The 22,970-nt window shown below is 32.0% G+C and overlaps 3 protein-coding genes across 3 annotated transcripts; 1 reads left to right on the forward strand and 2 right to left on the reverse strand.

The window, feature by feature from the left end:
- Window positions 1–5,079: 5,079 nt before the first annotated feature.
- On the reverse strand, window positions 5,080–6,775 carry LOC144573318 (uncharacterized). The gene is made up of 4 exons (XM_078323065.1): window positions 6,501–6,775; window positions 6,348–6,414; window positions 5,616–5,699; window positions 5,080–5,379 (listed from the first exon to the last, which is right to left on the reverse strand). The coding sequence occupies exons 1-4, from the start codon at window positions 6,663–6,665 to the stop codon at window positions 5,318–5,320; spliced, it is 378 nt and encodes a 125-aa protein (XP_078179191.1). The 5' UTR covers window positions 6,666–6,775; the 3' UTR covers window positions 5,080–5,317.
- A 10,818-nt stretch (window positions 6,776–17,593) lies between these two features.
- On the forward strand, window positions 17,594–20,038 carry LOC144573486 (uncharacterized). Its single transcript, XM_078323268.1, has 3 exons — window positions 17,594–18,032; window positions 18,391–18,839; window positions 19,333–20,038. The coding sequence occupies exons 1-3, from the start codon at window positions 17,865–17,867 to the stop codon at window positions 19,778–19,780; spliced, it is 1,065 nt and encodes a 354-aa protein (XP_078179394.1). The 5' UTR covers window positions 17,594–17,864; the 3' UTR covers window positions 19,781–20,038.
- Window positions 20,039–20,277: 239 nt separating this feature from the next.
- LOC144573633 (secretory carrier-associated membrane protein 4-like) lies at window positions 20,278–22,603 on the reverse strand. Its single transcript, XM_078323411.1, has 11 exons — window positions 22,574–22,603; window positions 22,362–22,418; window positions 22,216–22,249; window positions 21,976–22,098; window positions 21,640–21,702; window positions 21,305–21,398; window positions 21,153–21,198; window positions 20,990–21,057; window positions 20,821–20,869; window positions 20,655–20,720; window positions 20,278–20,541 (listed from the first exon to the last, which is right to left on the reverse strand). Exons 1-11 carry the CDS (start codon window positions 22,601–22,603, stop codon window positions 20,509–20,511), a joined length of 663 nt encoding a protein of 220 aa, XP_078179537.1. The 3' UTR covers window positions 20,278–20,508.
- Between the last annotated feature and the right edge of the window lie 367 nt (window positions 22,604–22,970).

Consider the following 22,970-nt stretch of genomic DNA (forward strand, 5'->3'; position numbering starts at 1 on the left):
TTCAAAGAATGCCTTGTCATCACCTAACAGTGATGCAACGAATGTGAGAGATAGAGAGGTTGGGTACAGAGATAATATATCATTTATATATATGTTAAAAAAAAAAAGATTGTTGACATGCATCCCATAAACAGTACAAAAATTTGATCTTACACTTTTGATTTTGATTGGATTTGCAAAAAGGTCCCACATTGAACTCCCCTTGTAAGACCCTAGCGGAGTTATCTATTCTGTCCGTTTCAGATTAAGCAGATTCGATTTGAATAAAAGGACTTCTATTCAGAGATGGAACCATGTCAAAAAGTTACAAATTGAAAGTAAAAATTAACTAAATTGATGCCGACATATACAGTCACAGTGGCAAACAAATCGTTCGGGTTCGGTTCGGTGGAATCAAAGTTTGTGATTCGAATATAATTTGAGAATAATTCGGTACAACAAGGAAGAAAAAAAAAACCCAACAAAACTCTATTTTTTTTGCTTTTTCGCATTTTTATCGCAAATAATTTGTGATTCGCGTTTTATTCACAAATAAAACGTATTATACGTTTTTTTTGCATTTTATTTGAAATTCTGGTCGAAAACATAAAAAAAACAAATTATTTGTGAATTTATCGCGTAAATTGTTATTATGATTATTATCAAATTTGATTAGATTTTCCAGACAGCTCTGGTCTAATTTTCTGCTCGGTCAGAAAAATGGACCTAAAAATTGAGACTTATAACAGTTCAGCTGAAATTCGTTCTGTCTATTTGTCACATATATGTAAATAAGGAGGCGTCTAATTATCCACAGACTTTTGTCCACCATTTGTCCACAGATTTAATTTGTGCGAATACTGTAAAACTACCTCTACATGCTGTATAATTATACAATATATCACATAAAATATATCAGTCAATCACAAAACATCCAGCAATTATTTGAAGTGGTCCCATGATAGTTAGAAACATATTGCAACTTTCACAATAGGACAAAAAAATGTACTTTCAAACTATACTTTCGGAAGTTGCAGTTATAGGAAATTATTGGCAATTAATATAAGTTATTACATAAAACTACTTGTGCGAATACTGTAAAACTACTTCTACATGCTGTATAATTATACAATATATCACATAAAATATATCAGTTAATCACAAAACATCCAACAACTATTTGAAGTGATCCCATGATAGTTAGAAACAGATTGCAACTTTCACAACAAGACAAAAAAAATGTACTTTCAAACTGTACTTTCGGAAGTTGCAATTATAGGAAGTTATTGGCAGTTAATGTTAGTTATTAGCAGTTATTTTGACAAAAAAACGTGATAAAAAGGCAAAATAATGAATACTGTAAAATTATCATGTTAAACTGTGAAAACAAAAGACAAAAACTATATATTTACCAAATTGTAAAATTAGCAGATGAAAACGATAAAATAAAATGTTAAAAAATAAAAATTTCAATACTGTAAAATTATCAAGTTCAACTGTGAAAACAAAAGTTAAAAACTATAAATTTACCAAATTATAAAAATAGCAGATGAAAAAGATAAAATAAATATTAAAAAATATTAATTTTCAATACTGTAAATTTATCAAGTTAAACTGTAAAAACAAAAGGTAAAAACTATAAATGTACCAAATTGTAAAATTAGCAGATGAAAGCGATTAAATTGTATTTAAAAAATATGCATTTTCAATACTGTAAAATAGTCGACCAAAACTGTCAAAACAAAAACCAATACTATAAAATTACTATATCTAAACTATAAATTCAGAACATTCAGAATAAAAACACAAAAGACTTGAATTTAACCCGTTCGATTCAATCATTAGCGAGTGGAAGAATGGAAGAAGCAAAGGAAGGGATAAAGATTGATTTCTTCTTCGAGTCATCTAAGCTCACCCAGAGTTCGAACAAGTGGAAAAAAGATAGAATGGGATGCGTTTGCTTTTTGACCATTGTTTTTTTTTTCTCTTGATTGGCTCCTACTAGTTGGATTGGTCCCTGCCGCCTTCTCTGGCCATTGCGAGCTGAGTCTAATCGCTTTCCGGATCCGATTGACGCTACTACATGAATAAATGACTAACAGAAATCCAACCCGAAAGGTGGAGAATGGAGTGGGAAATGTCCAAGTATCTAGATGCGTCGTCCCCTTCCCGAAACAACTTTCTAAATAGAGCTTGAAGGAGAAGAAAGAGAGAGAATAGCGGAGCACCAGAATTGAAATTTGGGAAATGAAATTCGGAAGGTTCCGTCGTCAGGCGACATGTTTAAATACGAGCAGACGAGACCATTAGAAAGTGGAGAATGGATAACGCTGTGAACAGACGGTGGACAAAACATGATGAACAAGAATTTTTTTTCTTATGAAATAAGAACTCTTTCTTACTTTATATCCTTACTTCCTTTTTTAAGTTTAAAAAAGTTGATTGGAAATGCTTAATATGGTCTCCATATAAACATGTTCTTTGAAACCATTTTTGAAACTTATTACTATCTTTTTAGATATATACAAAAATGATATTTTAGATGATTTTTTTTTTCGAAAAACACAGTGATTATCTACATGTATAAAAGTTAATAAAAAATTCAAAAAAAATATAAATTGGAACTTGAAATAAATTTTTATATGAAAATTATATTGAACAATTTAAATCGATTATTTATATTTTGAAATTGGAGATATAAATATGATTCATATGAAGTAAAAAAGAGCTCGTACTTCATAAAGCGATAGCAATAGAGATAGAGATTTGAATTAAAACGAGAGAGAGTGGCAGATCGAAGAGGCACACTGAAGATCAGAGGTGCGTGTTGTAGATATATAGAGTTTATTAAATTAAGTATATAATGGAAGTATCTTAACTGAATACTAATATTATATATAATAAAATATAATTATAAATAATTAAATGAACAGATCGAAGTATTGTGAGGCTTCATATCGGTGATATCCTAGATTATAAAATCTTTGAATGAAATCTGCTCATATTCTCAAAGAATAAGAGGACCCTTCTCTTCTCAAAGAATAGGAGGACCCTCCTCCTCTTTTTGTGTCCAACTCTCTCTTCTTTTTATTTTCTCTCTTTTTCAAGAGAGAGATAGACACAAAATGAGAAGAGGAGGGCCTCCTATTATTTGAAAATAGAAACAGATTTTGATCCAAAACCTTTAACCCCTCATTTCATGTTAAGTTTATGTTAGATACTTGATTACTAGATAGCTCCAACTCCCAATTGAAATAATTAATCGTTTTGATTCTTTTAGAAAGACAAGCGTTTTTAAGTAAACTAAGAATTATTAAAAACAAAAATTGATTTTTAAATTGTGAAAAATATTATCAAATATAATATTACATCAAAAAATAATTAGAAATTTTGGGACATGATAATTAATTTTGTACATTGAATTAGGTATACCCCAGTTCGAGTATCTCTCGCGACTTCGCAGCATCTGCGAAGCTTTAAAAAAAAAAAAGAGAATTAGGTATACCCCACTTATTAATGAATATATAGTAAGAATATAATAATTTTTTCAATCATATTTGATGGCCTTAAAGCTCAACTATATTTACAAAAATACCAGTTGAAAATGAAAATACATTTGCTAGAGCGTCAAAACGAAATATATAGATCAACAACAATTTCTGAATGCTATCAGCAATCTACATTTTTTACAACAATACGCTTATGATTTAATTTACTTGCTGTCAACATTTACGATTTACCCTTTTATTGTCTTTTGTTTTATTTGTTGTATTTGGGTGGTTCCGGAGACTTATCACTTGATTTATTTAATAATTTTCCCATTTATATTATGAAGCTAATAGAGACATGCCGGTTAGTAATTAATTACAGAGACGTGGTTGCTTTCTAATTGGCAGATCTTGGTTGAATTTTGACTTGAATTAAATTATTATTATTCTTCTTCTTCTTTTATTTTCCATGTGCTTTTAACAATTGACAACAAAGGTGGTTGCTTGAAACCGTTTACATTGAACTCAGCTCATTGCTTGAAGCCTAGATAAGATCAGTAGATCTAACGAATCTCTTAACCATTTCGTTGCACGTGCTTTTTAGTTCTAGACTCAAAGAGTCAAGAGGTGCTACCTTGCTACTGGCTGGGATCAGGAACGAAATAGATACCACCGCCTTAAATTATTCAGTAATTTGCTGGGTAAAATAAAAAATAAAAAATAAAAAATAAAAAATAAAGAGACCCATGCATTCCATCTCGGATCTGGATTATGATCAAATGGTCTAAGATGTTTACTCAAATTTTAAGTTACTTCACAGTTGAGAGACATGTAATTTGTAATTCCAAGATAGACAATGGTCTAGACAATTAAATATTAAAAATAGGTCCAAGTCCTTGGGTTCCTTTCTTCCAAAGCTTAGGAAGGGCGGAAGGGCGGAAGGGATGCTTTTGTACTGAGAAAGGGAAATATAGTTCTAAGTTCAATCGACCTTTTATTTCAACATCAACACGCCATAAACAGTGTTTGATTGATGGATCATAATTTGTCCTTTAAACCTATTCTACTCTAATTGGTTTAATTTATGAACAATAGTGACACCCAGCCTAAATAGTTGACATCAGAAACATACAATTTCGTTAAATATACAACCTAAACTGTTGGATTTGTAACAAATCACAAAAGCAGCCAGGCTATTTACTTTAAATAGAGCCCATAATCTTTCTTCCTTTAGGGTCTGTTCGGCTGCTAGGTAAAAACGAGAATGGACTTGAGTTTGAGTCCAATTTGAATGGCCGAAACACAATGCGCATAGGAAACAGTGTTCTGGTCCAATTTGAATGGCCAAAACACTGAATTTTTTTTTTTCCACAAACACAGTGGCAGCCAAAGAGGCCCTTTCATTTCAGTTCTTCACTTCAGCTCCTTTTGTCATTTCTCCAGGGTCTACTATTTCCGGGTAAAGCTATTGACAACATTGTTTTGGCCATACAACACACAAACAATAGAGTCAAAATAAAAAATTTGTGCGCTGTCAATATATTTACCCCTATTTCTTATGCTTGGTTAGCTGTTACAACTTGCCACCCATAAAAAGACCAAAATAAACAAGTTAAAATATCAAGCAACATATTGGGCCAACTAAAGTGAATTGCAGAATCAAATTCTTAATGTATAGTTACCATAAAAGTCTACATGCTAAAATTTACTACATTTGTACCACACAGAAAGAAGTAAATACTAGAAAGAAATTAAACTATAAAAAAAAAGGCATTAAAGTGAAACAAGATAATCTTAGCAGAGGGAAAAAGAGAATTATAAGCACAAATTGGTGTGGAAGCAACACCCAGTCATTCTACCATAGAATCAACCTCTTGTGCCAGTGCCTTGGATTTTCTTTCTTTCCTTTGAGCTAAATACATATCAAACATTTCATATAATCATAAATTTGAACTAAATAATATAAAATATGAAAAAATCATGTTGAACCCACATACACTCCTTGATTTCGGTCAAGTCAGTACATTAAAGCATGGATACATTATAATTTTAGGTGCTTCATTATCCCCAGAAATCAGTCATAGAAACCACAACGAAAAAAAGATGAAATTTTAAGAAACAAACAAAAACAAGAAAGATTAAACTTGCCTTTCTCTCTTAGACGTTTGATTTGTAGCTTAGAACTCTTTTTAATCAGAAGCTTCATTTGCTTCCCACCTTTGGAAGAACTCTCTGCAAGTATATGATCACACAACATAAGCTAGATAGTTATAATCACCCCCAGACAAAATAAGATCACAAGTTAAAAATAATTTCAAGCTAACAGTACAGAAAACTAAATCCTTCATATAGAAGACAGATTTTAAACATGTATAAAGTTGCCTACTGGTACAGTTATTTAAAAAAATAACAACCAAAATTGCCTCCTTTCATTAAATAAAAGCACCATTTTACACAAAATTATATCAGAAAAAGGAAAAAAGCTAAGGAATCAACCAGATTTATATCCCCTCACACACCTATGCTCCCTGTGTCAGGACACAGAATAAAACCTACTGGTATAGTAAGACTTGCATGTACCAATTCTTTAGTTATCTCTAAAGAACACGATAAAAGAAAGTCCATAATGATAAATTAAGGGCTTTTTCAGATTGGATTGGGTCAAACCTAGACCCAACCAGACCAACCCGACTGCAGCACTACCAGAAGTGTATACTGTAACTTTTCATATGGAAATTAGATAAATGGACAAAATTTTGACAAGCTCTACATGATAAACCCCATCTTTCATAATGCTGCCGGATAGATGATTTCTAAAATTCAAACTTGAAGGTATAATCGATTAACATCACAAATTAATAGAAAAACTGAACAAGATACCTTCCGCAGATGCCATCTCAACATCGGCCATGGTTACCAGACCCTTTTCCACTGCGTCCTTTTGCTCCTGCAATGCAGTAAAACAAGATATGAGATAGAGAAGGTGGGGAGGGAGGAAGAGAGGGAGAGAGAGAGAGAGGATGCATAGCTTACACGGCGCAGTTTACGGATGAGCTTCTGCTTACGCTTGCCAGAGAGAGAGGAGGGATGCTTGCTGAGCTCCTTGAGCTTCTTTGTTTTAGGGTCACCATGGATAGCACGCTTTCTCTCTTGCGTCTTCTCCCTCTTCCATTTCATCACAACATTGTACTTGGCCATTGGCGCCTCCCCTCGACCTTGACCTCGACCTCGACTCGGTGGAAAGAGAGAAAGAAAACCCTAATCGAAGGGTTTTGTTTCTTTTCAGGTCGAAGCAAACAAGGGTTCGACTCGAATATGTGGACCCGTCTAATCCGAGCTCGGCTCCCCTCGAATTCGGATCCACTAAAGTAACTCAAATTTTGAGATTGAATCCGGACTGTTCAATCCGAATCTGCCCGAATTTTAAAGTAGTCCCGGGAATGCTATGGATTGGCTCGAATTTTAATCACATGGTCTGGATACAAACTCAAATTTTGAGTTACTTTAGGGGATCCTGCGCTTCACTGGTGTTGCTGATTGTTTTTATTTGAAAGTCAGCTTCAAACTGACAATTCCATTGATAAAAAGTTATTTACAAAATCAGCCCTAATTACAGTTTATTTATCTAATTACATGTCCGCGTCATTTTACCTAATTAATTTGCACTCAGCATAGTCCTAACGGACCTAGCCCGACCCTTAAATGCTCCAATTCGAAATGTCCTGTTTTGCTTGGTCCTGTAGACATTCCACTGTTTTACTCTTCCCGCGAACAGTCTTCTATTGCGCTTCTTCCATAATGCCCATAATGTTGTTGATTGTTGAATGATATTCCGAATCCGTGTATAAATTTTAAAAATTAAAAATTATTTTACTTATTGATTTTTTTTTTTTTTTTTGCTTATTCTCAAGTTACATGTAAAACATGTCCGATATAAAATAAAGGGTAAATGTTTTACTTATCTTAAAGACTTGTTTGATTTTTTTTTATAGTTAGTGATTAAAATTATCACTAACAAATATATTGATAAGAAAAAATTATTTATAAAATCCTAAATTTTATCTCCTTTTATAATATAAAATTAAATATTTACATTCATACTCAATTTTACAATTTAATCTCCATCTCGCTTCACGACAGGATCTGCTTCTTCAACCGCTGCCGCGTTCCGATGATAATTGGATTTACTCATCATGCTCAATTGAGAGGGAAACTCTACGCTCTGAGCTCCGATGATATTGTATTATCGGGTCCAATTAGCTCCGCTCGGCTTTGATCCCTCCCCTCTCGTTCCACGACCGGATCCACTTCTTCAATCGTCACGATCTACTCACCATCGTGCTTTGATCGAGATGTGACTCTACACTCCGAGCTCCGACAATACCGCACTCTCAGCTCCGGTCCCTTCCCTCTTTCTTATTCTCCTCTCCACTTGAAGATGCAGTACCGAGATAAAAAAATGGAGATGTTGTGTTGAAAATGAGACTTTTTTTTTTGAAAACTTGGTAGTAGCTACCAAGGTTCGTGAGGGGAAATTGAACTCTCGACCTTTGGGTATAACAACTCTAGAACATTTTCCTAGTCAATTGTACTACCTCCCCTTTCTCGTTGAAAATGAGACTTACAAGAAGTGAAAAAACGAAGTTAGATAGAGAAACGTGGAGGGATGGAGTGGGATGGGAGTGACGGCTGACCTAAATCACTCAAAGACTACTTGTCCTCTACACCTTATTTAATTTATTATTTATTCTTTTATTTTCTATTATATTTAATATACACGCGAACTATTTTTACCTTTTTTTTTAATGAACTAGTTTTACTTTTTTTTTTTATTTATCTATAGAGTTTTTTTTTTTTGAAAAAAAAAACACATAGTCCATTTGCATTACGCAGATAACAGAGAGTTGTAATTACCAAAGGTTTAAATAGCGTTTATCGCGTCATGGCGTGCCGGCTGAAAAAACAGTGTTATTTTCAAATAACGCCGCTATAGCGCCATAGCTTTTATGGTCCGAAAACGCTATAACGCCGCTATAGCGCGCTATTTAGAACCCTAGTAATTAGAGACAAGCAACAAGTATGTCCAAACTAAAACTGACACGTAACAAAAACAAAAACAAAAACATATATAGTGAATGAAACTAACACTAAAAAATGTTGTTATAGAACAGCAACTCAGAGCAAATGAGAGTACTACTGATTAGATTAGTATGAACTACAGTATCGTAAGCAAAATATCACGAGCCCTCTTAATTTCTCATTAGATTGTCTCCCCCTCTGTACCACCGATCGATCATGTCATCCTCAAATTAACTCAATGATTGGAGATTTGGAGTCGCATCCGCCCATTCAATTTTAGAGTTAGAGGAATAATCTCCATGCTCTCTGGCAAATTAGAAAGATATATGAGTGAGTCTATGGTACTATGCATATCATGGGTTGTTACCGTGCTATGGCTCTATATTCGAGTTTTGAAATCCTAACGGTCGATCCGAACCGTTCATCTTGTTCTCCATATTAATATGTGTTTGGAGACTAAATTTTACATTTTTTGAAATTTTTTTACTATTTTTTTAGATATTTAGAAAATCACTTGATCTGAAAATTCTGGACCATCCAAAAACAGTGATTTTCAATAAATCTAAATAAATAGTAAAACAATTTCAAAAAATGTAAAATTTGGTCTCCAAACACATATTAATATGGAGAACAAGATGAACGGTTCGGATCGACCGTTAGAATTTGAAAACTCGAATATAGAACCGTAGCACGGTGCCAAATCGTAATATGCATAGTACCATAGACTCACTCAAGATATATAATTAAAGATCTATTAGAAGTTGCCTGCTCAATAAATGAGGAATTAATTAATATTCTCCATTCTCTATTTCATTTTTGAAGCTTGTTGCCTGCTCAATATTGAATCAAAGAGCAAATTAAAATACCCATTATATCCTCATTTATTTCTCTTAATTTGTTTGATTTCACTCTTCCTCAAGGCCAACTAACCTCTTTCTCCTAAAGACTTGTGTTGACTTGTCTAGCTTTTCGACCATGCCCATTTGGTTTTTCTCAAGTTAAATTATTGTTTGCATTATTTCATGCTAATTGGTTCATTAGCTTAATGAGTTTGCATCATATTATTTGTTCTTGCTTTCTCATTTCCGTTGATACGATACAATATTAATGACACAAGGTACTAGTTCAAGTAATATCAATTACTTCAGTTTTGATTTTGTATTCTGCTTTTTGTGACTTGGGCTTAGAGAAGAGCCACGGCGAGAGAAGAAAAGAGGTAGGACTTAAAGCAGTGTATTAATATTAGGTAATATGCGGCGCATATGCGGTCGCATATGCGTATGCGGTTCCGAACCGCATAGAAAATTAATATGCGGTTCCGCATATGCGGCCGCATATTAGGCCGCATATGTTTTAACAGGCCGCATATAATCCTTGAACCTGTTATTTGTTCTAACTATTTGTATTTGTATTTGTATTACTATGTATTATTATGTATTTGTACTGTTACAGAACTTGTTGGTTTTTACCTGACCAAACTGATAATAAATCAGCTGTTATTCCTTGAACCTGTTATTTAGATCTCAACCATTGGACTTCATTGATGTTGGAATCGGAATAACAGTAACAGGTTACTGTAATTCTCAAGGAAATGTATTACTATTTGCATTACTCTGTATTACTAATTTACTATTACTGATGATATTGGCATGTTGTCATTACTATGTATTTCTATTTGTATTACTATGTATTTCAATTTTCAAATATATATGAATTCTTATTTTAAAATCCGCATAGAAATCCGCATATGCGGCCGCATACCGTATATGCGGTATGTGGTGCCCTTCCGCATACCGCATAGAAACCTAATATTACTACACTGACTTAAAGTAAGCAGGGCGGAACTACAAAATTTAAATAAGGAGATTAATCTGTAAAATGTTTAATATGTGAAAAAAGACAAAAAAAAAAAATTTATTAGTGAGAATTCTCACCACTAGACTAGAAATGCATAATTGTCATTTTATAAGAAGAACTAAACTATATAAAAGTTAAAAAAAAAAAATTTAATATACATAATTAAAAAATTAAAATATTTGGGGTGAATACATATATGTAGATAAGTAAGGGTTTTAAGGGAGGCTTACTGGAAAAGCAAATAAGAGTAAAGAGTAGTTTTCGTCTTTTTAAATTTTTTTATCATAGGTGAACCGCGTATTTAGTACAATAGTACGAGCTCTCATCTCTTTTTGAAGAGACACATTTAATTTTCAAAAATATCTTTAATATATTTTTTTATCATAGGCAAACTACTGTATTTTAGTAATTTAACAAGAATCAACTTGAGAGTTGAGACTACTACTTATACGATGAATAAATAAGAAAATATTATAAGAATTTAGAGATAAATAAGATAAATTTAAATCTTAAAAAAAAAAAAAAAAAAAAAAAAAAAACTACACAAGTTGTCAAGGATACATAAAAAAATATTTCTAAAATGAAATTTATCATTGTGATTTCATTGAAGTATTTTTCGCAATGATTATATAACATACTTTTCATTAACAAGAACCTGCAACTTCTCGTCAAAAACCTACAAGTGGTTAGCAAAGAAAAATTTTGGGCCAATATTTTGAAATCCTACTCGGTTTGGGCCGGATAAGGACCCAAAATTGTATTCATAAGAAGTAAAAAAAAAAAAGGAGGCTGATAATTAACCCCGCACCTCCCACTCCGCAATTAACCCCGCACAAAATGCCAAAAAACTCCAGCTGTCATTTTTTTTCATAAGGTATTAATACTTACGTACAGAAGTATTTATCTCTAAGAACGAAAGTATTTATCTCTAAGTACGAAAGTATTTAAGGGACCATGCACATTTTTTTCATGGAGGGTGGGGGGAATCTCAAATCACATGGGGGGACCATGCACGTTTTTAGAGGTGGGTTTTTTTATCTCATTTCAATCTCGTCCACATTTCTCACAATCTATGAAAAATTTTGCGAATCTAAAACCACGAATGTTTTCTACGTAATTTTCTCTTTCAAATGAGATCCATGATGACATACTTTCGAGCAAGTCGTTACAGAAGTATTTACCCCTCATCGTGTAAGTATTTATATCTATACTTGAAAGTATTTTTTTGCATATAATACTTATAATACATGATATTAATACTTTCATATATCAGTATAAAAACTTATAATACATGATATTAATACTTTCATATGTCAGTATAAATACTTATAATAATTGATATTAATACTTTCATATGTCAGTATAAATACTTATAATAATTGATAGTAATACTTTCATGTGTCAGTATAAATACTTATAATACATGATATTAATACTTTCATATGTCAGTATAAATACTTATAATACATGATATTAATACTTTCATATGTCAGTATAAATACTTATAATAATTGATAGTAATATTTTCATATGTCTGTATAGATATAAATACTTGCATGATGAGGGATAAATACTTCTGTAACGAGTTGTCCGAAAGTATGTCATCATGGATCTCATTTGAAAGAGAAAATTACGTAGAAAACGTTCGTGATTTTAGATTCGCAAAATTTTTCATAAATCGTGAGAAATACGAACGAGATCGAAATGAGATCAAACTAATTTGGAGAGAGATAGAGTGGGGGGATGGTGGGGGGATGAAATGGGGGGGAGTAATATAATTGTTCAAAAAAAAATACTGTGTAATTCTAAAAATAAGAAGGCAACCTCATAATTTGAAATTCTACGTACCCGTTGTCACCCGTAACTCTGGTTCTGTAAAAAATTATCGAGTCTAAAAATAATATTAAATCACAGCCTTTAGAATTCTAAATTTCACCTACTTTTTCACTCAAAAAATTTTGATTTATTCTTTTCTTAAATAAAAATCAGGAAATATTTATACTCGTTGATAAATTGTCTATTTTTTTTCATGTCTTTTGTTCTAAAAAATTTCACAGATTTTGTTTGTTTGATTTACTCCCCCCCCCCAAAAAAAATAAAAAAAATAAAATAATAAAAATTTATCTTCTCCGAAGTTTTAAATTTCATTATTTTCAATCAGTTTGGTTAGTTATTTTTAAATAATATGACTCTCTATGTTATTGTGAACAAGAACAGAGAACAGTCATATTAAATAGAATTTACTTCCACGTAGTACTTTCTTATTTTTGTAATAAATATTTGGGGAATAGTCAGTTCTTCATATCACTTCAATGATATAAACTTAAAATTATTAGTTATGTACAGAAACTCTAATAACCTTGAAATAAATCTTAGTTCTTCAAATATGTTTTTTTTTTTATCACTTTCACGGTTTAACCCCATTCTCTCAGTCCGGATCCACTAAAGTAACTTCAAATTGGAGTTTAGATTCATACCGTTCGATCAAAATATGAGCCAATCCGGTCTAAGGTATAATTCACCGGTTTTTTTCTCTTTAATTTTGTGCATATTCTAATCTATATCCCCTGCGGTACTGCAGGGGATATGATGAGCTGCTAACCAAGTGATTGAAAATTCAGACCAATTTGAATTATAGGAGTCCGTTTTAAGATTTGTATTTAGATTTAAAATAACAGTTGAGATCTCGTTCATCCATATGGTATCTCTATGGATCTAAATCCGATCAGATGGTCCAAATTCAAACTCAAATTTCGAGTTACTTGAGGATCCAAAATTTTTTTTCTCTGCATTCTTAATTGTTATCCGTCATGCTGAACATTAAAATAGATTGTGTGGATCCTTTGAGTTAACTCAAACTTTGAGTTTGGATCAGATTGTCGGATCCAAATCCGAACCAAACTGGCCTCAAGTGAAAAGCACGAAGTCCTTTAATATTCATACCAAAGTAGATCAGATGGTCAGGATCTAAACTCAAAAGTTTGAGAGGTGAAACGCAGGATCCAAACTCAAAATTGGAGATATGAATTCAGAAATAAAGGCAGTTGATAATTAACAAAGAACATTTTTGTATGAAATTCCAAAGAGACATAAATTTAGAATGTCATGTACCGTACAATCTTCATACCACGCGATGCAGCGCATTAGGGCGTGATACTATTCACGTGGGAAAAAGAAAATTCACTCATAATGAATTATTTTTTCCGACGTGAACAGTAATTTTTCAGTTCAAACTTTTCATTTTCTATTCCTATTCCTATTCCAACTGAGAACGCCGAACACGCTCTTATGGATTACGATTTACGAACCGACTGTTTCTCTCCTTGATCTAACAACTGCATCACTCTAATGGCCGACACATAATACCTCAACTTATAATGACAATTATAGTTCCATGTTTCCGGTCAAGTCCGTTGCTTTTATTTTAATTTAGTCCCAAATAGGTTGTTATTGTCTATTTTTTTTTTTATAAAAATTGAAAGTCAATTCATTTAATTATTTAATATTCACAAAAAAAATTTCTATTTGAATTTCAAATTGTCTTTTTAAAAAAAAAAAAAACTTAATAGTCCTTCTCTGGTACATTAGAACAATGAATGATAACAATTCACACTACATTAGAACCCCGATTATCCGTGTGACTAATTGACTTATAGTCCTTCTCTGGTCTGATACACCCCTCTACTCTGGTACCAGTTGTTTGCACCTTTTCCACAAAAATGCATCCTCCATTAATTGCTCTACTTGCTACTTGCCAAGTTGGTTATTTCACACCACAGAATATTGCCTCATTCCGCTGTCTCCACAGGAACCAAACACCAAAGTACTGCCATGAATGTAGTGACACCTACACATACTTGTCTGTTGCCCTGTTGCTTGACAGTAATATCGGATGAAATCTTCTCAAATTTGTTCTACCATGTCGGCACCTTGCAGTAACATCGGATTTCAAATTATATATGTCGGAGACCATTACACTTGATTCTCATTAATAATTTAGTTATATTTATCATTGTCATAATTAGTAAGAGCATGCTCATTACAATTGGAAAATAATCGGCGATAGATAGCTGGTGTCACAATTGTATCATAATTAATTGGTAATTTAATCAAATTACTTATATCTATTGCAGGGATGTAGGATCCAAAAATGATAAAGTTGCTTTTGAAATGCATACTAGAATCAATTTAGGAGTAAAGATGATTGATATTATTTGAAAAATAATTATTAAAATGCTTTTGTAACAGAGGATACTGCATTTTGAATTGCAGATCGAGATAAACATGCATGCTCTAACAGAAGTTCATTTATATTGGAAAAATATATTACAAAAATCAAGTCAAAAATTAATTGCAACAAATTGTTAAATTTGTACCTCTTTATCTTACAAAAGTTCAAATTTTTGTTTTAAAATTATTGATATGAATACACTAGTTTAGACAGAGAAGATAATCAAAATCAAAATCAATTGGTTTAAAATAAATAATTTGAATTTAATATTAAGATACAGGTGCACATTGATGCCTTCTCGTTATAAATTAATATGAGTAGGTGTGGAGTTACACTAATACATGATAATCATAGCGATAATATATAATTGTGTAGAAAAATATATTTTACTAACATGATTATAAATAAATCTGGTTAAGATCTATTATCAATGATTGAAATTGAAGATTATCAAAAATAAAAAAAAGGTAATATTGGAGGCCCCAAACGAGATAATTAAGTTACGATTTATTCAAGCAATGAACTACATAATATATACCGAATTTTTTATTAATATCCAAATTTAATATTAAATTTCAAAAAATAACCGGGTCAGTAACGTTTTTCGAAATCTACCCTTTCCGGAAATTTTTTTTCCGGAAATAGGCTAAATCCGGAAAAAAATTTTCCGGAAATAGGATTTTTTTATTTTTTTTTCCGGAAAAATTTTATCCGGAAATAGGATTTTTTTTTTTTTTTTAGAAATTTTTTTTTCCGAAATTTTTTTTTTATAGGAATTTTTTTTTTCAGTTTTTATTTATAATTTATTTATTTTTTGTATTTAAGTATTACAAATATTTAATATAGTTTTTAAAAAAATAGATGGAATACTATATAATTTGATTTATTCGAAGGACTGCTACAAATAATCCGGATCAACATTTTTCATGCCGGATTTTTTATGACCGTAAAAAAATATAATATAATATAATATATGCATATGTATATGTATATGTATAGGTATATATAATATAATATATATGTTAAAATGTGCTTGCATATCAAATTTTATTTTTTTTTGAATTTTTTTACTATTTATTAAGTATTTAACAAAATCGCTATCTATATTCAGACCATTGAATTTTTGTACCCATCTTAATAAATAGTAAAAAATATTAGAAAAATGTAAAATTTGATCTGCAAGCACATTTTAAAATATCCATCATGTTGAACGGTTTGGATCGACTGTTTGGACTTTGAAAACTTTGAAAATACCGATCGTTGAATGCCTACCGTTGAACGAAAACTTCAACTGAATTTTTGAGGCACTAAACGAGGGTTCCAATACCTCATATTTTTTATACCTCATCATACCTCATATTTTATATCTTCATTTTCATATATATTATATTATATATACATATATTATATTATATATACATATACATATATTATATTATATATACATATACATATGCATATATTATATTATATTATTTTTTTTTACGGCCGTAAAAAATCCGGCATGAAAAATGTTGATCCGGATTATTTGTAGCAGTCCTTCGAATAAATCAAATTATATAGTATTCCATCTATTTTTTAAAAAACTATATTAAATATTTGTAATACTTAAATACAAAAAATAAATAAATTATAAATAAAAACTGAAAAAAAAAAATTCCTATAAAAAAAATTTTCGAAAAAAAAAAAAAAAATTCTATTTCCGGAATTTTTTTTTCCGGATTTAGCCTATTTCCGGAAATTTTTTTTCCGGAAGTAGCTACCGTTTCTGGAAATTTTTTTTTCCGGAAAGGATAGATTTCGAAAAACGTTACTGACCCGGTTATTTTTTTAAATTTAATATTAAATTTGGATATTAATAAAAAATTCGGTAATATATACGATATATAAATTACATAAATTTATTAAATATGCTATCTAAATATTCAACAATACATTAATACACTTAATGTTTTATTTTTGTAAGATTTAGTAAATCAATGCAAGATTGTCAAACAAATTAATTATCAAGGAACCGTTGTAGGTAAATAATATAACTGTAAAGGTGATACATAATATCTCATTAAATATAGAGATATATACTAGCAATCTTTCTTAGACAAATGTGAAGTACATGATCTTCATTTTTCAATGTATATTTATAAAATAATCAAGGATTCTCTCCTCAATAACTTCGCACTGCAGTCTACAATAAAATAGTTAAAATAAAATTTCTATAAATAATAAAAATATATTGTATTATGTATATATCGCCTAACGTTCCAACGTTCTAAATGGTAAGTAAAAATAAGGAGAAATTTCATATATACCACTCAAAAACTGGAAAATTACGTATTTATCATCCAAATTTCTATAATTATAATTATATATTTATCAACTAAAAATATAATAACTCACATATTTACTCAATTAATCAAAAAATGAGATTAATTAAGTTTAAGATTATATAAAATATAATTAATAAGTCATTCAGTCTCTTCTTCTTCTCTGCCACGATCTTTTGCGCACAAATTTCCTTCCCGTCTTTTTTGACGTAACTTTCCATTTTCGCTTAAACTCTCTCCTCATCTCATCTCTCCCGCTTAAACTCGGAGAGAAGGGACATCAAACTCGATTTAAGGATTCCAATTCTAGCTTGATCGTCTAAAAACAAGATAACCACTTCAACTTTTCTAACAAAATAATTCATACTGAATTCGATGATGATATCGCAACCCGTTATCAAAGTAGTAATTGAGTTTGAGAATTTGTGTTTTGTTACTGACTCGGTTTAGAATATTTGTTTTTGGGTATAAATGAGAACTGTTATGAGGAAAATTGAAAAGCTAAAGAAAAGGAGAAGGAACTATTAAGGGTGCATGTTGGGTACGCATAAAGTTAAGTGAGGGGGGGATAAATCATAAAGCGCACCATGTCGTGGTTACCTCAACTTGCTGATTTATTTCTTAATTAATATGCGAAATCGGATTAACAATCATAACTAATTATTTCATTCCCAAATTCTCCTCTTTTCATTTCTTTCTTTGTTTTTCTCTCTCTCTGAAATCCATTCCTGCACAAACCAATTTCAATTTCGCATGCTCACGTAGAGGTAGAGGAAGAAACCCATTTTACTGTTGACCGCAAGCATTTCGCCATTTCTAAAAAATTTCCCCTCGAAATCGATTAATTTGCTTGATTTTTGAGGAGAATTTGGAGGTAGTTTGTGAGTGTGTTTTGATTTTGATCTGATGGGGGTAGATTACTATAATGTGTTGAAAGTGCATCGAACTGCGACAGAGGAGGATCTGAAAAAGTCTTATAGGCGATTAGCTATGAAATGGCATCCAGACAAGAACCCTAAAGAGGATATTAAAATAGCGGAGGCCAAATTCAAGAGGATTTCAGAGGCTTATGAGGTAAAATTTTAAGCTTTGCTTCCAGTCCAAATTTTGACAAATGCACTGCTGATAATTGTTACTGGATATATGCTATTCTTAATCCATGCCTCAATACAATTTCCATACAATTTTTTGAGATTTCATTTAAACCCTATTTTGTGATTTACTGTTGGATCTTGTTTCAAAGATCCTTCTGGCTTCTGCCATTTATACAAATGTGAGAAATTAGCATGCAAGTTCTTAATTTAGTCTTGGTTTTGTTGTGATCCATGTTTGCTAAACAAAACTCTACAGCATCACTGGTATAATATAAACCATACCATAAATGTACTAAATAGGTTAATAACCCTAAAAAAAAAATACTTGTGATATTTAGGTGTTGAGCGACCCTCAAAAGAGGGCCATATACGACCAATATGGTGAAGAGGGACTCAAAGGAATGCCCCCGCCTGAATCGCACTCAAGTTCCTCCTCCAATTCTAACGGACCAAATTATCGATATAACCCTCGAAATGCCGAGGACGTGTTCAGTGAGTTCTTCAATAGCACCAAGCCTTTTGGGTTTGAGTCAATGGGCCGTGCCAAGTCAATGCGGTTCCAAACCGAAGGAGCTGGTACATTTGGTGGGTTTGGGGAGGGAAAATTTAAGCAGTACAATGAAGGGATTAGTGGTGGTGGTGGTGGGGCTGCGAATGGTGCGGGATCCACTGCACACTTGAAGAAACCACCAGCTGTTGAATCAAAATTGCCGTGTAGTCTCGAGGAATTGTATTCTGGGTCCCAGAGGAAGATGAAGATATCTAGGACTGTTGTCAGACATAACGGGTACCCTCTCCCTCTCCCCCCTCTCTCTCTCTCTCTAAGGCTTAACAATATGTTATGTATGCATTAATTTATAATTTATATGTTGAATCACTTATGTTTACTGCTATCATGCCAAGTCTGCTGCTTATCATATTCCTGGTGCATGTTTTTTTTTCTCTCAAGTTCTTAGGCTTTCAGAACCAAATTTGCAGATAAGCATTAACAGTTTATAAGTAATTTACAGATAGATATTAATTATTTGAGTGCATAGTTTAAAGAAAATGTGATTTCTACTGAAGTGAAAAATTTATGTGTTTTGACATTGTGGGCTCATAGTCTTTATCATCCAAGTACTTCTCCCGGAAGTCAAGTCTAATAAATGCATCTCTCAATCACCCTATTCCACACTTATGATGTGTCTATTTAGATTGAATGATTGATAGAAGATTTTTAATGGGTCAATGCATGAACAATAGTAATTTTAATTGGTTATATGCATATGAATATCAACTAGGCAACTAGCAACTGAATCGGAGATTCTAACAATAGATGTGAAGCCTGGATGGAAGAGGGGGACGAAGATAACCTTCCCTGACAAGGGCAATGAGCAACCTCAACAACTCCCTGCCGATCTTGTTTTTGTAATTGACGAAAAACCTCATGACATATATACCCGTGAGGGCAATGATTTAATAATCCACCAAACAATTCCATTGGTTGATGCGCTGACAGGTACCACCGTCAATCTGAAAACACTTGATGGACGTGATTTGGTGATTAAATTGACAGATGTGGTCACTCCTGGGTATGAATTGGTAGTAGCAAAGGAGGGCATGCCTGTTGTCAAGGAGCATGGTAAGAGAGGTAACTTGAGAATCAAATTTGATGTTGGCTTTCCCTCTAGGCTTAATTCCGAGCAGAGGGCTAGTATAAGGCGGGTTTTTGGTGGGTCCCATACATAAAACCGTATATTATCAATGTGGGATCTGAGATGAGAAAATTGGAGAGTATTTACACAGCATTATTTGGTAGTTTCTTTTATGAGATATGGTACTAATTTGAAATGCTTTGTTTTTTTTTTTTATTAATTATTGGTTGTCTTGTTAGGTTTTTGTTGTTCTTGTAATAATTTCTCTTTAACTTTTTTCTTTTTCTCTTTTGATTGTTGTGTCAAGAGTGGATTTTATTTTAACTGATAACATATTGTGAGTAGCATAAAAGCAGGTTGTTAACTCTTGTCAAGACACTGTACATTTCAAAATTTTCCAGACCTCACAATTTTGTTGTTTACATTTTCCTTTTTTTCCTCGTCTGGTGTTGCAATTAATTTTTTTTTTTTCTACTTGACACAGTGATTTGATAATCAATCTCACATTTCATTTCCTAAAAATAAGATGTGTGAAGTTAACATTTCAAATTGCATTTCATTTCCTAAAAAAAAAGTGCTTTTCATGTTATACATATAATTGTAGAAATAGGAACCATCCTAATACAGATGTTAATGATTTAATAAACAAATGGGAAAAAGGAAGAAAAATGAATTGAGTTTTTAGAAGCAAATCAAAAGCTGCAGGCCATTGTCTTAAAATAAAATGAGCAAATGTATCTTTTTGTGTTTCTTCCATTTGCAATTTCCTTTTTGCTTAGATGCCTTTTAAGATCAAAACTACATGGATAAAAGCATTATTGTTCATTCTTGTCCTCTGAAGTACATGTAGATCCTCTGGAAAGAAGAAAAGAACAAAACTCAAAGAATGTTTCACATTAGAGGTAGTTCTCTTTTCTCAAAGCACTACCTCAAAAAATTATGAGAAAAAGAGAAATAGAAGCACATACCTGAATAACCCACACACTTAAAAGAGATTCGAGAGTAAATGATGCAAACCCTATTATGTAAAAGACCTACAATACCACAAAAAGGGTCATGACTTAACTTAATATCAAATCTTTAAGACTTAATATATTGACTAGTTTTAGGCTAAAGTTTAAACAAGTCACTTACTCCCACAAGTGCGCTATCGGATAACGTATCAATTGCTGCAAGTATTCCCCTGTTTATCCCAAATAAATTAAAATAGGACATATTATGAGATAATTCTGTTTGTGTATGTTGTGTGTGAATGCCTGTGTGATCTTTCTTTGTGTAATTGTGTGAGAGAGAAGCTAATTACGTTAGTGATTTCCCTTTGAAAACAATAGGAGGAGCAATTGCCGCAAGAACACAAAAACCAATGTGAACCTACACGCGCGTTAAAAATAAAAAAAGGGGTAAAGTGAAATATCATTAAAAAAGTCTAATAATTTACCTGAATATTTGCAATCAAGAAAAATTACCATATAAAAAAGAAAAAACCAACCGAACTTGAGTGCACTGTCCGTTCTGCCATATTAAAAGAGAATCGAAATATAACAGTCATTACTAATATCAGAAGAAGTGACTTACTGATTCCTAAAATACAGTAGAATAACTAGAAAATTGTTATCACCTCATAGCACGGTAGAGAGGCCGGTACCATAGAATGTAAGAAAGAGGACAGCCGCTCAATGCATAGATAATGGCCAAGAGAAAAATTGTTATTCCTGCTTATAAAAAAATAAAAGAAAGTTAAGGAACTTGTTATTTGAATAGAGATGCTTTATATTTGCAATTTTCCTTTGTAATATTGCTATTGGACAAACGGTTGACAATACTTGGAAGGTATAATCTATTACACAAATTGAACAGAAAAAGAAAACAAATAAATACATAAATAATCCAAAAGTAAAAAAATATGCAAAAATAGAAAACAAATAGAGATAGAAATTGAACAGCAAACACTACCTCCACCTTGAAGCGAGCAAACAAGCACAGCTATGATATTAAATACAAGACATAGAACAAGCCCTAAAAAAGTTAAAATGTATCTGTTAACAGAGTCAAAGGCAGAATTTTGAATTATGAGAGTCAACATATATTATTTTTGTTTTTTTGAAAAGATATGGAGGTCGACTTAATAATATTTATAAAATTTACGAGAGTAAAATAAACATATTTATAGTATTTTATATCTAAAACATTCACCTTGATGTCATTAACTCTATCTGCTCTTGTATCTGTAGTAGCTATCTTATATACAAACTAGATATAATTATCAAAAAATGGCTTGAATTGAAATACCTAACCAGCTCGCAAAAGCAAGGTATTGCAACTTCTGAGCATGAAGTGGTATTTCCTTGGCAATGTCATGATGAATTATCGGAAAAAATGGGGGCCAATTTTTCTCTTCTACTACTACTCCAGCTGCACATGTTTCCACAAACCCCTCAAACAATTAAAATTATGGCTCCCACGAAGTATTTCAATTTTGTTTATAATTGAGCCAATACAAAATTTGCATGCGATCTAGAAATGCAGTACCTCTTGTTAAAGCATCTTCTCTTATCTTTATATCCTACAAAACAAATGCAGAACCAAAAGAAATTTAAGAACTCAACACATGAAGAGATACAGAGAGAGAGAGAGTGGGGGGGGGGGGGGGGGGGGGGGGGGGGGGGGGGGGGTACCTTTTCCCTTTTCTTCAACTCTTCTTCCCATTTGGCAAGCTCCTTTTCCGAGGGATCCTATAAATTCAGATAAAAAAAAAAATGCTAATGAGAACACTAAAAATTTAAAACCCATGAAATTGCAGTAGACTAAAGAATAATATCATAGACCCAGGTTTATTTAGATTCCCTTTGGAAAATATTTCTGAATAGCAGTGCTATAGTGGAACTACAAATATTAAAGAGGAGAATCTCAGATACATAGAATTACACCAAATTATCAAGTTTAACAATTGTGTTGTGCCAAATTAAATACAATAATTTTACGTAAATAAAAGAAGTACCTTAACCCCACTAAATGGGCAATTATTGAATCAAAACTTTAAATATGCAAAATCCAATAGATCGAGAGTCATAGTGTGTTTATAAATTTAATCTGCTAAAGCACCACTATTATGCACTTATGATGGCTATTTAAACCTATGGTCATACAATAACAATGGAACAATAGTCACCGTGGTGTCTAAAGGTATTGTGGCGATTGCGGCATTCTTTCCTCCAATCACATCAGCAGGGGGGACCTTTGAATCAGGCCCCACGCCACTCTGCTAGATAAATATCATCATTTTG

The sequence above is a fragment of the Carex rostrata genome, chromosome 21 (genome assembly GCF_964058835.1).
Source record: "Carex rostrata chromosome 21, lpCarRost1.2, whole genome shotgun sequence".
Taxonomy (NCBI): domain Eukaryota; kingdom Viridiplantae; phylum Streptophyta; class Magnoliopsida; order Poales; family Cyperaceae; genus Carex; species Carex rostrata.

Coding starts and splice junctions, on each gene's coding strand:
- LOC144573633 (XM_078323411.1), bottom strand. CDS start 22,603: ATGTATCTGAGATTCTCCTCTTTAATATTT. Junction 21,058..21,152: donor GGTTTTTTCTTTTTTATATG/GTAATTTTTCTT, acceptor ACGCGCGTGTAG/GTTCACATTGGTTTTTGTGT. Junction 20,542..20,654: donor TAAGTGTGTGGGTTATTCAG/GTATGTGCTTCT, acceptor TCTTCTTTCCAG/AGGATCTACATGTACTTCAG.
- LOC144573318 (XM_078323065.1), bottom strand. CDS start 6,665: ATGGCCAAGTACAATGTTGTGATGAAATGGAAGAGGGAGAAGACGCAA. Junction 6,415..6,500: donor TCATCCGTAAACTGCGCCGT/GTAAGCTATGCA, acceptor ACTGCATTGCAG/GAGCAAAAGGACGCAGTGGA. Junction 5,380..5,615: donor CAAACGTCTAAGAGAGAAAG/GCAAGTTTAATC, acceptor ATATGTATTTAG/CTCAAAGGAAAGAAAGAAAA.
- LOC144573486 (XM_078323268.1), top strand. CDS start 17,865: ATGGGGGTAGATTACTATAATGTGTTGAAAGTGCATCGAACTGCGACA. Junction 18,033..18,390: donor GGATTTCAGAGGCTTATGAG/GTAAAATTTTAA, acceptor TGTGATATTTAG/GTGTTGAGCGACCCTCAAAA. Junction 18,840..19,332: donor ACTGTTGTCAGACATAACGG/GTACCCTCTCCC, acceptor AATATCAACTAG/GCAACTAGCAACTGAATCGG.